The sequence below is a fragment of the Lethenteron reissneri genome, chromosome 24, assembly GCF_015708825.2.
Source record: "Lethenteron reissneri isolate LAM-NWPU_2019-01 chromosome 24, ASM1570882v1, whole genome shotgun sequence".
Lineage (NCBI taxonomy): Eukaryota > Metazoa > Chordata > Hyperoartia > Petromyzontiformes > Petromyzontidae > Lethenteron > Lethenteron reissneri.
This window is the reverse complement of record NC_083802.1, coordinates 532,579-548,138: the sequence shown is the minus strand read 5'-3', so window position 1 is coordinate 548,138 and position 15,560 is coordinate 532,579. Positions and strand designations below refer to the sequence as shown.

The 15,560-nt window shown below is 53.5% G+C and overlaps 1 protein-coding gene across 1 annotated transcript; it reads left to right on the top strand.

Annotated features, from left to right (window-relative positions):
• The first annotated feature begins 11,776 nt into the window (after positions 1–11,776).
• LOC133346293 (relaxin-3-like) lies at positions 11,777–14,854 on the top strand. Its single transcript, XM_061557789.1, has 2 exons — positions 11,777–12,315; positions 13,779–14,854. Exons 1-2 carry the CDS (start codon positions 11,931–11,933, stop codon positions 14,021–14,023), a joined length of 630 nt encoding a protein of 209 aa, XP_061413773.1. The 5' UTR covers positions 11,777–11,930; the 3' UTR covers positions 14,024–14,854.
• Positions 14,855–15,560: the final 706 nt, after the last annotated feature.

Below are 15,560 nucleotides of genomic sequence, written 5' to 3'. Positions count from 1 at the left end.
CGTGACACGTCGGAAGGTGGGGGGGTGGGGGTCTAGTGGGGGGGGGTGGGAGTCTAGTGGGGGGGGGGTCTAGTGGGGGGGGGGTGGGGTCTAGTGGGGGGGATGGGGTCTAGTGGGGGGGTGGTGATGTCGTGCCTTCTCGTCCTTGTAACTTCATCACAATAAACGCGCCCGAGGCAGCTCCGATCCGGTTGGTTTCCGCGCGTCATTCCCAGCGTGCGCCTCGGTTTGCCCTCCGTCACGCGCACGTGTGTGTGTGTGTGTGCTCACGTGCGTGTGCGTGTGTGTGAGTGTGTGTGCTCACGTGCGTGTGCGTGCGTGTGTGTGTGAGTGTGTGTGCTCACGTGCGTGTGCGTGCGTGTGAGTGTGTGTGAGTGAGTGTGTGTGCGTGTGTGTGCGTGTGTGTGCGTGTGTGTGTGAGTGTGTGTGAGTGTGTGTGTGTGCGTGTGTGAGTGAGTGTGTGTGAGTGTGTGAGTGCGTGTGTGCGTGCGTGTGTGAGTGCGTGTGTGTGTGTGTGCGTGTGTGAGTGTGTGTGTGTGAGTGCGTGTGTGTGTGTGAGTGCGTGTGTGTGTGTGAGTGCGTGTGTGTGCGTGAATGCGTGCGTGTGAGTGTGTGTGCGTGTGTGTGTGCGTGTCTGTGTGTGTGTGCGTGAGTGGGGAGCGGTGGTATCGCGGTTAGCGCTACGCTGCCCTACGAACCTGGCCACCCGAGTTCGATTCCTGCTCACGGCCAACACCCAGTGACGATTGTCTGAACCAGTCCTGGGCCTCCCCTAGGTCGACTCGGCCTCAAATGAGTACCTGGTGCGATGTGTGAGCATTTCCACTGGGGAGACAAAGGCGGCCGGACGTGGTGCTGGCCACCCACCCTTCGTGTGCCGTGCCAGCCTTCATAGGTGCTCGCTAACAGCACTTGCCCCAGCAGTCTGTTGAGGCTACACGGGAGATCTGACTCTGCCCGTGAGATGTCACGGTTCCACACCACCTCCCCTCCCCAGGTGTCCCACCAACTCTCCCCGCTTATCTGGAAATGTATATCACGGCAGCCGAATACTCCAAACACCGTGACGTTGGAGTGGAGAACACCGGAGAAAAATCCACGCGACCACCACGGGGAGGGCGAGAGACACGCAAACTACAAATATACAGCAGCAGGCATCAGGGTCAGGACTGAACCCACGACCTCCTGTACACCAGGCGAGGTAGTCAACATCTCTTAGCCACCGTGATGATGATGAGAGAGAGACACGCAAACTCCAAATATACAGCAGCAGGCATCAGGGTCAGGACTGAACCCACGACCTCCTGTACACCAGGCGAGGTAGTCAACATCTCTTAGCCACCGTGATGATGATGAGAGAGAGACACGCAAACTCCAAATATACAGCAGCAGCAGGCGTCAGGGGTCTGGATCGAACCCACGACCTCCTGTACACCAGGCAAGGTAGTCAACATCTCTTAGCCACCGTGATGATGATGAGAGAGACACGCAGACTCCAAATATACAGCAGCAGGCATCAGGGTCAGGACTGAACCCACGACCTCCTGTACACCAGGCGAGGTAGTCAACATCTAGCCACCGTGATGTTGATGAGAGAGAGAAAGAGAGAAACACGCAAACTCCGCATTGTCAAGGCTCGGGATCGAACCCACGACCTCCTGTACACCAGGCGAGGTAGTTAACATCTCCCAGCCACCGTGATCATGAGAGAGAGAGAAAGAGAGAAACACGCAAACTCCGCATTGTCAGGGGTTGGGATCGAACCCACGACCTCCTGTACACCAGGCGAGGTAGTTCACATCTCCTAGCCACCGTGATGATGATGAGAGAGAGAGAGGCACGCAAACTCCGCATTGTCAGGGCTCGGGATCGAACCCACGACCTCCTGCACACCAGGCGAGGTAGTCAACATTTCCTAGCCACCGTGATGATGATGAGAGAGAGAAACACACAAACACCGCATTGTCAGGGTTTGGGATCGAACCCACGACCTCCTGTACACCAGGCGAGGTAGTCAACATCTCCTAGCCACCGTGATGATGATGAGAGAGAGAAACACGCAAACTCCGCATTGTCAGGGTTCGGGATCGAACCCACGACCTCCTGTACACCAGGCGAGGTAGTTAACATCGCAGGGCTGTGGCGGTGGGGGGGGTGATGGCCGGTTGTGTGGTTATTTTTTTTTGTGTTGCCCCAGCGTGACGATCCGCTCCAGATGTTTGTCGAGTTTGAGTGAGAAACAAAAGTTGATGGTCTACGAATCCCTCGATTGGAATCGTTCGGAGCGTATCATTGCACCCCCGGCTGTCAGCCTGATTGTTGTTGTGGTGTTGTGGTGGTTGTTGTTGTTGTCATTGCTAGCGAAACGTCACGGCAACTCTGGTTGTAAACGTGGGTGGATTTAACTCTCCAGCACCACACAACCCGGTGCAGTGCCGAACTCGTGGCGAATTGGGCCACGTTTTGTGCGCGTGACAAACCCCTCGTGCGAATTAGCTGTGTCGGGTGGTGGTGGTGGTGGCGCGTTTAACGACAACATTTATACTCACAACTATTATTACACTGGTCAACAATAACAAAAAAATCTGGCCTGGACTTTTGCAGCTGTTCTAGACTAATTTCAGGGTGCTGATTCCAAATCTGATCTCAGATTTGCTCTATCACATCTCATTTTTATGCTATCGGCATACCCCATTTTCATTGATTTTACCCGAAATTAACTATGTCACTTATGATTTCAAGTTGTTGCGAGTCAGTGACTGCTTTAGTGTGAAAATATGGTGCTGTATTTTTAGGATAGTGTGTTTATAATAGCATTTTATGTAGATATCCACATTTATTTAATATTTTTCTTCTGCAGTTTTTATTGAAGATGCAATATTTGATATCTCAAAAACCTGATGTGATAGACAAAAACTGATGCCAGATTTGGAATCAGCCGCCCCAAAATTACCTTAAAACTATTGGAATACCTCATGCCAGAAAAAGTGTGTTGACCAGTGTTATGGAAAAAAAAACACACAAGACCTTGATGATGGATAATGTTGATCGGGCGTTTAACCCACAAATCTAGGAAAGGTAAGCTCGTCACAATTTTTTTTGTAAGAAATGGACGTTTACTTATTATTATAATTATTATATTGTTATCATCACTGACCCGGCAGCATCCTCAACACCACCGCCGTTTAATGACGCGAATCACCGAGCCGTGTTCATTAAATATTGCTCGCCGACCTTTGAGCCCGTGCCGAGCGTGTGGTGAGCCCCATCACCACCACCAGCACCACCACGCAAAAACAAAGATCCCCCGTGTAGCCTCTAACAGACTGTTGGGGAAAGTGCTGTTAACGAGTAGCAGCAGCGCCTATGAAGGAGACAAAGACAAATATCCCCCGTGTAGCCTCTAACAGACTGTAGGGGCAAGGTGCTGTTAACGAGTAGCAGCGCCTATGAAGGAGACAAAGATCCCCCGTGTAGCCTCTAGCAGACTTGGGGCAAGTGCTGTTAGCGAGTAGGAGCAGCGCCTATGAAGGAGACAAAGACAAAGATCACCCGTGTAGCCTCTAACAGACTTTCGGGGCAAGTGCTGTTAGCGAGTAGCAGCAGCAGCGCCTATGAAGGAGACAAAGACAAAGATCCCCCGTGTAGCCTCTAACAGACTGTTGGGGCAAGTGCTGTTAGCGAGTAGCAGCAGCAGCGCCTATGAAGGAGACAAAGACAAAGATCCCCCGTGTAGCCTCTAACAGACTGTTGGGGCAAGTGCTGTTAGCGAGCACCTATGAAGACCGGCACTGTGGCACACGAGAGGGTGGGTGCCCAGCACCACGTCCGGCCGCCTTTGTCTCCCTAGCGGCGATGTTTGTGATGACAAAGTTTGTACACCGCACCAGGTACTCATTTGAGGTTGAGTCGACCTAGGCGAGGCACAGAACCGGTTCAGACAATCGTCACCCGGCGTTGCTGGCCGTGAGCAGGAATCCAACTCGGTCCATAGCCGCGTTCGTTTGTGCAGCCCGCTCCACCACCACCACCATCACCACCATCACCATCCCCACCACCATCACCACCATCACCACCACCATCACCACCATCACCACCATCATCACCACCACCATCACCACCATCACCATCCCCACCACCATCACCACCATCACCACCATCACCACCACCATCACCACCACCACCATCATCACCACCATTACCACCATCACCACCATCACCACCACCATCATCACCATCATCACCACCATCACCACCATCATCACCATCACCACCACCATCACCACCATCATCACCACCACCAATCACCAATCACCACCATCACCACCATTACCACTATCACCACCACCATCACCACCACCATCACCACCATCATCACCACCATCACCGGCAGCAAAAACCTCGCCCGTTGTTTACACGCCGCGTGAATGTCACTGAATCGGCAAATACAGAGACGGCGGTGGCTTTCGATCCCCCCCCCCCTGCGGCCCCCACCCCCGCCCCCCACACCCGCCCCCCACACCGACGATGACGATGATCCTGACTCCTCGAATCGACGAGACTCAGAGAATTACATAGAGACCCATAGAATCACATACCCGCACAGAGACTCAGAGAGTTACATAGAGACCCATAGAATCACAGACTCGCACAGAGACTCAGGGAATTACATAGAGACCCATAGAATCACAGACTCGCACAGAGAATTACATAGAGACTCAGAGAGTTACATAGAGACCCATAGAATCACAGACCCGCACAGAGACTCAGAGAGTTACATAGAGACCCATAGAATCACAGACCCGCACAAAGACTCAGATGATTACATAGAGACCCATAGAATCACAGACTCGCACAGAGACTCAGAGAGTTACATAGAGACCCATAGAATCACAGACCCGCACAGAGACTCAGAGATTTACATAGAGACCCATAGAATCTCAGACCCGCACAGAGACTCAGGGAATTACATAGAGACCCATAGAATCACAGACCCGCACAGAGACTCAGAGAATCACATAGAGACCCATAGAATCACAGACTCGCACAGAGACTCAGAGAATTACATAGAGACCCATAGAATCACAGACTCTCACAGAGACTCAGAGAGTTACATAGAGACCCATAGAATCACAGACTCGCACAGAGACTCAGAGAATTACATAGAGACCCATAGAATCACAGACCCGCACAGAGACTCAGAGAGTTACATAGAGACCCATAGAATCACAGACTCTCACAGAGACTCAGAGAGTTACATAGAGACCCATAGAATCACAGACTCTCACAGAGACTCAGAGAGTTACATAGAGACCCAAAGAATCACAGACTCGCACAGAGACTCAGAGAGTTACATAGAGACCCATAGAATCACACACCCGCACAGAGACTCAGAGAATTACATAGAGACCCATAGAATCACAGACCCGCACAGAGACTCATGGAATTACATAGAGACCCATAGAATCACAGACTCGCACAGAGACTCAGAGAATTACATAGAGACCCATAGAATCACAGACTCTCACAGAGACTCAGAGAGTTACATAGAGACCCATAGAATCACAGACTCTCACAGAGACTCAGAGAGTTACATAGAGACCCAAAGAATCACAGACTCGCACAGAGACTCAGAGAATCACATAGAGACCCATAAAATCACAGACCCGCACAGAGACTCATGGAATTACATAGAGACCCATAGATCTTTGTGGGGGTTTTTTTTGTCGTGTGTGTTTGCACCTGGAGAGCGGTGGTGCAGCGGTTAGCGCGCTATGCTGCGCTGCGAACCCGGATGAGGCCCGTGTTCGATTCCAGCTCGCGGCCACCAACACCACCACCAGTGACGATTATTCTGAACCGGCCCTGGGGCTCCTCCCCTAGGATCGATTCAGCCTCAAATGAGTACCTGGTGCTGTGCGTAACAAAAAAACACATCCCCACTGGGGAGACAAAGGCGGCCGGGCGTGGTGCTGGCCACCCACCCACTGGCCTTCGTAGGTGCTCGCTAACAGCACTTGCCCCAACAGTCTGTTAAGGCTACACGGGGATCTTTGTATTTGACTTTGTGGGGGGGGGGGGGGTGGCAAGGGGGGGCGGGGGGAGGGACAGGGCGGGCGGGCGGGGGGGATTTTCCTGCTGTATTTATTCTCTTTATTATATATGAGCAGATAAGGTGTAAAGAATCCCAAAGCACAAAAAACGGAGCTAATGGGAGACCAGGCGACAGTCACTGTTGCGTGTTCCGTATCGCCCGACAAAGGTTATCAGAAAACCGACTCCCCCCCCCCACTCTCTCTCTTTCGCTCCCCCCCCCCCCTCTCTCGCCCCCTCTCTCTCCCCTTCCCACCTCCCTACATCGTATACCATCATCATCCTCCTCCTCCTCGCACCTCTTCCTTTTGAATGCTGAGCGAGTGATTGTGAGTCGTCATCTTCACTCCCCCGCCCCACCACCGCACCTCCGATTATGTTGTAATTTACCAGCTGTGAGACCCCAATGCGCTGCTGTATGCGGGAGCTATTTTTATGTCAGGATATACCTGATTATCACAAATGATGGCTCAACGAAATGGTGGCTTCTCATCATCATCATCATCATGTGGACATTTGTAGCAGCGGCCAAATCGTCTAAACGAGTGACGTTGATATACGAGGTAAGGAGGTGGGTAGGGGAGAGAGAAGAGAGCTAGAGACAGAGAGAGAGAGAGCTGGAGACAGAGACTTTTTAACTTTTTGCCGCCAGCAGCAACAGCACTGGAGGCGATTCCGATACGAAACACACAAAGTCACCAGCAACACAAATAATAAACGCTATACATCTACGCGCTGTGGCGCTAAATGCACCGCGCACAACACGAAATAAAGCCACGTGGTGGTGGTGGTCATCGCGCACGCCACGGTGACGAGCGAGCGCTTCAGAAGGTGAATACCACGAGGGTGCCGTCCACGCTGCTACAGAGAGGGGCTTGTCCGGCCCCCCAGCGTTCGAAGAAGACGCGCACATCACCGGCATGTGAGAGAGAGAGAGAGCTGGAAACAGAGAGAGAAAGAACGATAAAGAGAGAACAACTAAAATAGCTCAGTTGGGGGGGGGGGCGGGGGGGCATTACCCTTACCCTGGTGAAAATTTAGTAAAACATTTTTGTTACCCCGCAGAAACATTCACCCGACAGCGCCACCTCTGGGGGCCAACCTGCCGATCGGAGACCGCCTTCAGAGATTCGCGGTTCGCTGTTTGGGAGGGAATTTCTTGGGGGGGGGGGTGAGGGTTTTTTTTGTTTGTGGCGCATATCTCGGTCCCCGTTCAGACATCACAGGAAGGATGAGAGATGAGAGAGAGAGAGAGGAGTTGATGAAAGGAGATGGAGGAGGTGGTGGTGGTGACGATTGGGAATTAGCACTCGCACCTGCGTGCGTGCGGCGTATGAAATCCGAGGCAGCACACAGCACAGCCAACGTTCCTGAACCGGTTTCTGGGTCCTCGCCTCCCCCTAAGTCGACTCAGCCTCAAATGAGTACTGCCCTGCCCCCCACCCACTCCCATAGGTCTACTCAGCCTCAAATGAGTACTGCCCTGAAAACAGCGCTTGCCCCAACGCTCTCTTGAAGGCTATAAGGGTGGTGGGGGGGGGGGGGGTGTGATAGTCATCTCCTGAACCGGCATTGGCAATTCCACGTTCATACGACGGGGCCGAGTGGATCCCACGGGAAGTCCGTCTGTTACCCTTCTGTAGAACGTGGGCGCTGTGATATCAGCTGAGTGTGGGGGGAGGTGGGGGTTGGGGTATTGGTGGTTGGGTGTGTGGGGGGAGGTGGGGGTTGGCGTATTGGTGGTTGGGTGTGTGGGGGGAGGTGGGGGGAGGTGGGGTAGAGAGGGGAGGGGGAGATAGTGGGGGGGGGGGGGGAGAGATGATACGAGAAATTGAATACAAAGAGTAAATTCAAACGCGGGATGACATGAACACGAGAAAGGCGAACTTCTAAATAGATGCCCCAGGATGAAAGAGAGAGAGAGAGAGAGAAAGAATAAGAAGGCGAAACAATAATTAAATTGTTCTGAAAGGTCACCCTGTTAGTTGTGTTAGAGATGTGACGCGCGCGTGCATGTTGCGATACGCACGCAAGGACCGACGCACACACACACACACCGACACACACACACCGACACACACACGCGCTGGCATCATACCAAATAAATAGGGGTGCTCAACGTTGGAGCGATGTGGCCATTCAGCACCTCGGACCGCGAGGACCTTCGTCGGGACCAGAGCGGACACGGGGCCCGACTCGGGGAGCGGAATCTCTGGAGGCCAGGCAAGGCAAGGCACCCCCCCCCCCCCCCTCGTTCGTTCGTGAGCACACGCACGCCACACACATATATACACACACACACACACATATACACGCACACATACACACACATATAAACAATATACAAGACCAGGATTCCTCTCCTGTAGGAGCAAGTGCTGTTAGCGGGTAGCACCCACACACCTACACATTCACACACACTAGACACGGATTCCTGCCCTGTAGGAGCAAGTGCTGTTAGTGAGTAGCACCCATACACCGACACATTCACACACACACACAAAGACAGAGATCCCCCGTGTAACCTGTAACAGACTGTTGGGGCAAGTGCTGTTAGTGAGTAGCACCCATACACCGACACATTCACACACACACACAAAACGACAGAGATCCCCCGTGTAACCTGTAACAGACTGTTGGGGCAAGTGCTGTTAGTGAGTAGCACCCATACACCGACACATTCACACATACACACATAAAGACAGAGATCCCCCGTGTAGCCTGTAACAGACTGTAGGGGCAAGAGCTGTTAGCGAGCACCTATGAAGGCCGGCACGGCACACGAGGGAGTGGGTGGCCAGCACCACGCCCGACCGCCTTTGTCTCCCCAGTGGCGATGTTTAGACACCGCACCAGGTACTCATTATAGGCTGAGTCGACCTAGGGGAGGCCCAGGACCGGTTCAGATAATCGTCACTGGTGTTAGCTGTGAGCGGGAATCGAACCCGGGTCGCCAGGTTTATAGCGCAGCGCGCTAACCGCTACACTACCGCTCCCCATAAAATAAACACTCATACACACACACACATATATACACACACACACATATAAACAATATACAAGACCAGGATTCCTGCCCTGTAGGAGCAAGTGTTGTTAGCGGGTAGCACCCATACACCGACACATTCACATACACACAGACATAAAGACAGAGATCCCCCGTGTAGCCTGTAACAGACTGTTGGGGCAAGTGCTGTTAGCGAGCGCATATGAAGGCCGGCACGGCACACGAGGGGGTGGGTGGCAAGAATCACGCCCGGCCGCCTTTGTCTCCCCAGTGACAAAGTTTGTACACCACACCAGGTACTCATTTGAGGTTAAGTCGACCTAGGTGAGGCCCAAGACCGGTTCAGATATAATTGTCACCGGGTGTTGGCCGTGAGCGGGAATCGAACCCGGGTCGCCAGGTTCATAGCGCAGCGAAGCGCTAACCGCTACACCACCGCTCCCCACTACACACACACACACACGCACACACGTACACACACACACACGTACACACACACGTACACACACACACGTACACACACACGTACACGCACACACACACACGTACACACACACGTACACACACACACACACGTGCACCTATCACTGGCGAGGGTACAAATTGGAAACAAAGCATCGAGAAGTCGTTCACCTGTCCAGGTAAGTTCTGACTCTTACAAATATGTGTGAATTTGTGTGTGTAGGTATGTGTGTATGTGTTTGTGTATTTGTGTGTGTGTCTGTGTGTGTGTGTTTGTGTGTGTATTTGTGTGTGTATTTGTGTGTGTATTTGTGTGTGTTTATTTGTGTGTTTGTGTATTTGTATTTGTGTCTTTGTATTTGTGTGTGTGTGTATGTATGTATGTATTTGTGTGTGTATGTATGTGTGTGTGTCTGTGTGTGTGTATTTGTGTGCGTGTGTATTTGTGTTTGTGCGTGTGTATTTGTGTGTGTATATTTGTGTGCGTATGTATTTGTGTGTGTATGTCTGTGTGTGTATTTGTGTGTGTATGTCTGTGTGTATTTTTGTGTATGCATTTCTATGTGTGTATTTGTGTGCGTGTGTATTTGTGTGCGTGTATATTTGTGTGTGTATTTGTGTGTGTGTATTTGTGTGTATTTGTGTGTATTTGTGTGTGTGTTCGATTCCTGCTCACGGCCAACACCACAGGTGACGATTATCTGTACCGGTCCTGAGCCTCCCCCAGGTCGACTCAGCCTCAAATGAGTACCTGGTGTGGTGGGTCGTAAACATCGCCACTGGGGAGACAAAGGCGGCCGGGCGTGGTGTTGGCCACCCACTCCCTCGTGTACCGTGCCGGCCTTCATAGGTGCTCGCTCACAGCCCTTGCCCCGACAGTCTGTTAGAGGCTACACGGGGGATCTTTGTCTTTGTCTCCTTCATAGGTGCTGCTGCTACTCGCTAACAGCACTTGCCCCGACAGTCTGTTAGAGGCTACACGGGGGATCTTTGTCTCCTTCATAGGTGCTGCTACTCGCTAACAGCACTTGCCCCGACAGTCTGTTAAAGGCTACACGGGGGATCTTAGTCTCCTTCATAGGTGCTGCTGCTACTCGCTAACAGCACTTGCCCCGACAGTCTGTTAGAGGCTACACGGGGGATCTCGGGTCGCCAGTTTCGTAGCGCAGCGTAGCGCTAACCGCTGCACCACCGCTCCCCAACATACACACAGACATACACACACACACGTGTACACACACACACACACGTGTACACACACACACACGTGTACACACACATGCATACTCACCTGATGATGATGATGAGTCCGCACTTCGTTGAGCTATCATTTGCTGCTTCTGATAGAGAGAGCTACGAAAATTCATAGTTCGGTTTATTCAAATCAAGATTCGGTTTATCGGTCCAGGAAAGCCACTCTGAGTCGCCTTGACACATTTTTAAGGAGGATCTTGCCGCATACCGAAATTCTCTTTTTTTAAAATTCGTGAGATGTTTTCAGCCAATTAATGATGACGAGTCGCGTGTACTAAAACCCATGTTTCGTGCGACAGAGCAAACACTCCATCCCCGTACAGATGGGGAACAGATGGCGATTAGTCCAGCTTGCTGTACCGCCTTCTCCTGTGGGGGGGGGGGTGCGTCGTATAATCCGGTAATGCTCGTGTTAAGGCTGAGTCGACCTAAGGGAGGGTCAGGCGCCTCTGTTGAGATGTTTCCGCTGACGCAAAGCGGGTGGCCCGGTTCACGACGTGGTGGTGTGCTAATCACTGCGCCACCGCTCTTTCTCTTATCCTCCTACTCCTCATCCCCGCACGCGCACACGCGCATACTCACGCACACCCACACACGCACTCGCACGTACACTCACACACACGTACACTCACACATTCACACGCACACACGCACTCGCACGTACACTCACACACGTACACACTCACACACGTACACACTCACACACTGCACACCCACACGCGTACACACACGCGCACTCGCACGCATACCCACACACGTACACACTCACACACGTACACTCACACACGTACACTCGCACATTCACACGCATACCCACACACGCATTCGCACGTACACTCACACACTCGCACACACGTACACTCACACGCACACACGTACACTCACAGACTCGCACTCGCGTACTCTCACACACTCACACTCTCACACACTCACACATTCACACAGGCGTACACACACACGCGTACACACACGCGCACACTCACGCACATTCACACATGCGTACACACGCACGCACGCGTACAGACACACACACACACGCGCAGCCCACCTTTCACCACAACCCATAGCCACCACCACCACCACCCACCACCCCACCACCAACCAACCACCAAGCATGCGCACCCAGGTTCGACTCCCGATGCGAGCTCAGAGCCAGCCGCAGCCTCCTGCTCCTCCTCGGCTGATGACCGCCCTGCTGATGACTGCGATGCTGCTGATGAGCGGTGTCGTGGAAGCGTCGTTCGCCTCGCTGCAGCAGCAGCAGCGGGCGAGGCAGCTGGTGGCGGAGCTGGAGGGGTCCCTGGCAGGCACGCTGGAGTTGATGGCTGGCCCTGCGAACCCGACGGAACAGCAGCAGCAGCAGCAACAGCAGCAACACAGCGACTACGGTGTCAAGTTGTGTGGCAGGGAGTTCATCCGCGCCGTGATCTACACGTGCGGAGGGTCTCGGTGGAGGAGGGCCAGGCAGCCGTGGGTCGGTGCGGCTGAGAGCTGGGACGGTGAGAGAGACTTTTGACTTTTTAAACAACTTTTATTGGCGCCGGCAGCCACAGCGCTGGAGGCGATTCCGATGTGAAATACACAAAGTCGCCAGCAAACGCAAATAAGCAAACGCTATAAACTATACTCTTTGGTTTTTTTCGGTAAAGTCACGTAGGTAAAAAAATAAAATTAAAATTAATTAAATCACGACGTTTCGGAGGCAACACAAGCTTCCGTCTTCAGGTGGCACCGTCACAGCAAAAATACTTTATCATTGATTACTGTATCAATTGATTGCAATCGTCACCGGTGTTGGCCGTGAGCGGGAATCGAACTCGGGCCGCCGGGTTGGTAGCGCAGCTGCGTTAACCACTGGGACACCGCTCCCCCCACCCACCCCCCACGTACAAAGACAAAATCCCCCGTATAGCCTTAACAGACTGTAGGGGCAAGTGCTGTTAGCGAGCAGCAGCACCTATGTAAGCCGGAACGGCACACGAGGTGGTGGGTGGCCAGCACCACGCCCGACCGCCTTTGTCTCCCCAGCGGCGATGTTTACTACACACCGCACCAGGTATTCATTTGAGGCTGAGTCGACCTAGGGGAGGCCCAGGTACCAGTTCACACAATCGTCACCGGTGTTGGCCGTGAGCAGGAATCGAACTCGGGCCGCCGGGTTGGTAGCGCGGCTGCGCTAACCGCTGCGCCACCGCTCCCCCCACCCCCCACGTACGCACACACACACCACACACACACACCACACACCGACGCACGGACATTCACGCGTGGCTTAACATTAATCAACTGCTTTAGGTCAGGGTCAGAGGCTGGCGAGTGACTCACGCAGAGTCAAACGGTGGCCAGCGAGGTTGTCACGCTCCGTGTCCAAGCCTCGCCTCGGCTTGGCCGTGCGTGGGCTCCTTGATGAGCCGCGGCGGGAGAGACGCGAAGGGCCAACACCGCCGACAGCCGTCAAGCCCCCTGGCTCTCTCTCTCTCTCTCTGGCTGGCTCTTATTCGATCTCGTGGGGTTCCATCGTGGCGTCCGCGGTGGCCAGGAGATGTTAACTACCTCGCCTGGTATACAGAAGGTGCGTGGGCTCCATCCCGACCCTAACGCCTGCTGCTGTATATTTGGAGTTTGCGTCTCTCTCTCTCTCTCTGTCATCATCATCACGGTGGCTAGGAGATGTTAACTCCCTCGCCTGGTATACAGGAGGTGCGTGGGCTCGATCCCGACCCTGAAACCTGCTGTATATTTGGAGTTTGCGTCTCTGTCTGTCATCATCATCACGGTGGCTAGGAGATGTTGACTACCTCGCCTGGTCTACAGGATGTGCATTTATTTGTGTATCGTTTGCGCATGGAGAACTCGTCGTTATGGGACGGCATCTGCACGAACGAAAATGAAATCATCATCGTCATCATCATCACACGAGTGGGGGGGGGGGGGGTGTCTCTTTGTCGCGTGTTTGTTCCAGGGCTGTCCGACTCCGAGCTGGACCAGGACGAGGGAGTGGCCAGAGAATTGGGGGGGGCTGCCATCGCGGGGGGCCCCCCCGAACCCCCCCCGTGGTGGATCTCGGCGCCGTCGATGAGTCGACAGAGGCGAGACTCGGCTGGCGGCATGGGAGGGGGCCCCGGGGGGGTCCCTCAAGCCATGGGGCTGGCGGGGCTCTGCTGCAAATGGGGGTGCTCCAAGGGGGACATCAGCACCCTCTGCTGAACATCGGCACCATCGCCAGGATCATCATCATCACCATGGACATCGCCATCATCATCAACATGGACACCATCATCATCACCATGGACACCGTCGTCATCATCACCATGGACATCATCATCATCGACAGGGACACCATCATCATCATCATCGACAGGGACACCGTCATCATCATTGCTACCACCACCATCATCATCAGGGTCGTCCATAGTAGTGGCCTTCAAACTAAACCGCCATGGACATCATCATCATCACCATGGACATCATCATCATCGCCATGGACATCGTCATCATCATCATGGACATCATCATCATCACCATGGACATCGTCATCATCATTGCTACCACCACCACCATCATCATCAGGGTCGTCCATAGTAGGGGCCTTCAAACTAAACCGCCCCCCGCCCCCCCAAAGCGCCGTCTCCCTGATGATGACCACCACCACCATCATCATCATCCTCCTGCTCGTCGTCGTCGTAATCACTCACTATTTGTCGGCTGCGCTTGGAGAGCCGGGGGGGAGGGTCTTTTATCGGCTGCCGGCGTCTTGCACTCAAAGCCGTGAGCGCACGAGCGAGCAGGTCACGCGGTTGAGTCCGTGGACACTCCTCGAACGAATAAAAATGAGCCTTATGGCAGGACCCCGGGGTCCCATAAGCGCCCCCCCCTCCCCCCCGGCTCTCGCATAAACTGCGTTGCGACTTCGTTTGACGTCTTTTGAAGGCGAACGACACTGCGATCTGTTCTTCTCGACGAGCTCAACACGATGCGCTGACTAAACGTTTCAAAGTTCTGTTCATGACGACGGCAAATTTTTGGCCTACGGTGTGTGCTCGGTGAGGAACGGGAGGGGGTCGATTTCTGGTGGGTCGCGGCGTTGATGTTGCGCGGTGAGACGGAGTCGCAAACAACAAATAAATTACTTCAATTGCGATCTTGACTTCCATTTATTCGGGACCCCGGGGTCCCGCCATGAGGTCCATTTATTGTCGTTCTCCCCGCAGCCTCCTCCACGCGCCTCACCCGGTCCCCGCTAGCAATGATCCTGTTGTAGTGTTGTACAGACGGACTCTTCAACGTCTTTTGTAGCACACACTTTTATTCGTCTTATGAACACAGTCCCTATGCACTGAGGGGTATACGGTCCCCTCACCCGTTACACTCAGAACGTACAAGCCTCCGCACCCTACAGGCTACTTAATATCCCGCTCTTTCAATGTCCTCTGACTGGACCTAGGGAGATGTCTCCCCGACCACTGGTTACACTGAACCCTAGCCCTTATAAGGGCTGGAGGGCTTGGTCCAGGGTCCTAGGCTTCTTCCGCCGTCTTGGGTCTTCGTGTAGTCGAACTCCCCGAGAGCTCTGAGCGCTTTGGCTTTATACCTGTTCGTGGCCGGGTTGTCCAATCCCCGGCCACCTTGTGGAACCCTGTGATTGGTCGTTCCCAATCTGCTTTTCGATCCCAATTCACCCTATCTGACCCTGACCGTTTGGTGGCGCGGGAAAACCTTGTTTACGGTCAGCTCTCACAGCTTG

Coding starts and splice junctions, on each gene's coding strand:
- LOC133346293 (XM_061557789.1), top strand. CDS start 11,931: ATGCGCACCCAGGTTCGACTCCCGATGCGAGCTCAGAGCCAGCCGCAG. Junction 12,316..13,778: donor TGCGGCTGAGAGCTGGGACG/GTGAGAGAGACT, acceptor TGTTTGTTCCAG/GGCTGTCCGACTCCGAGCTG.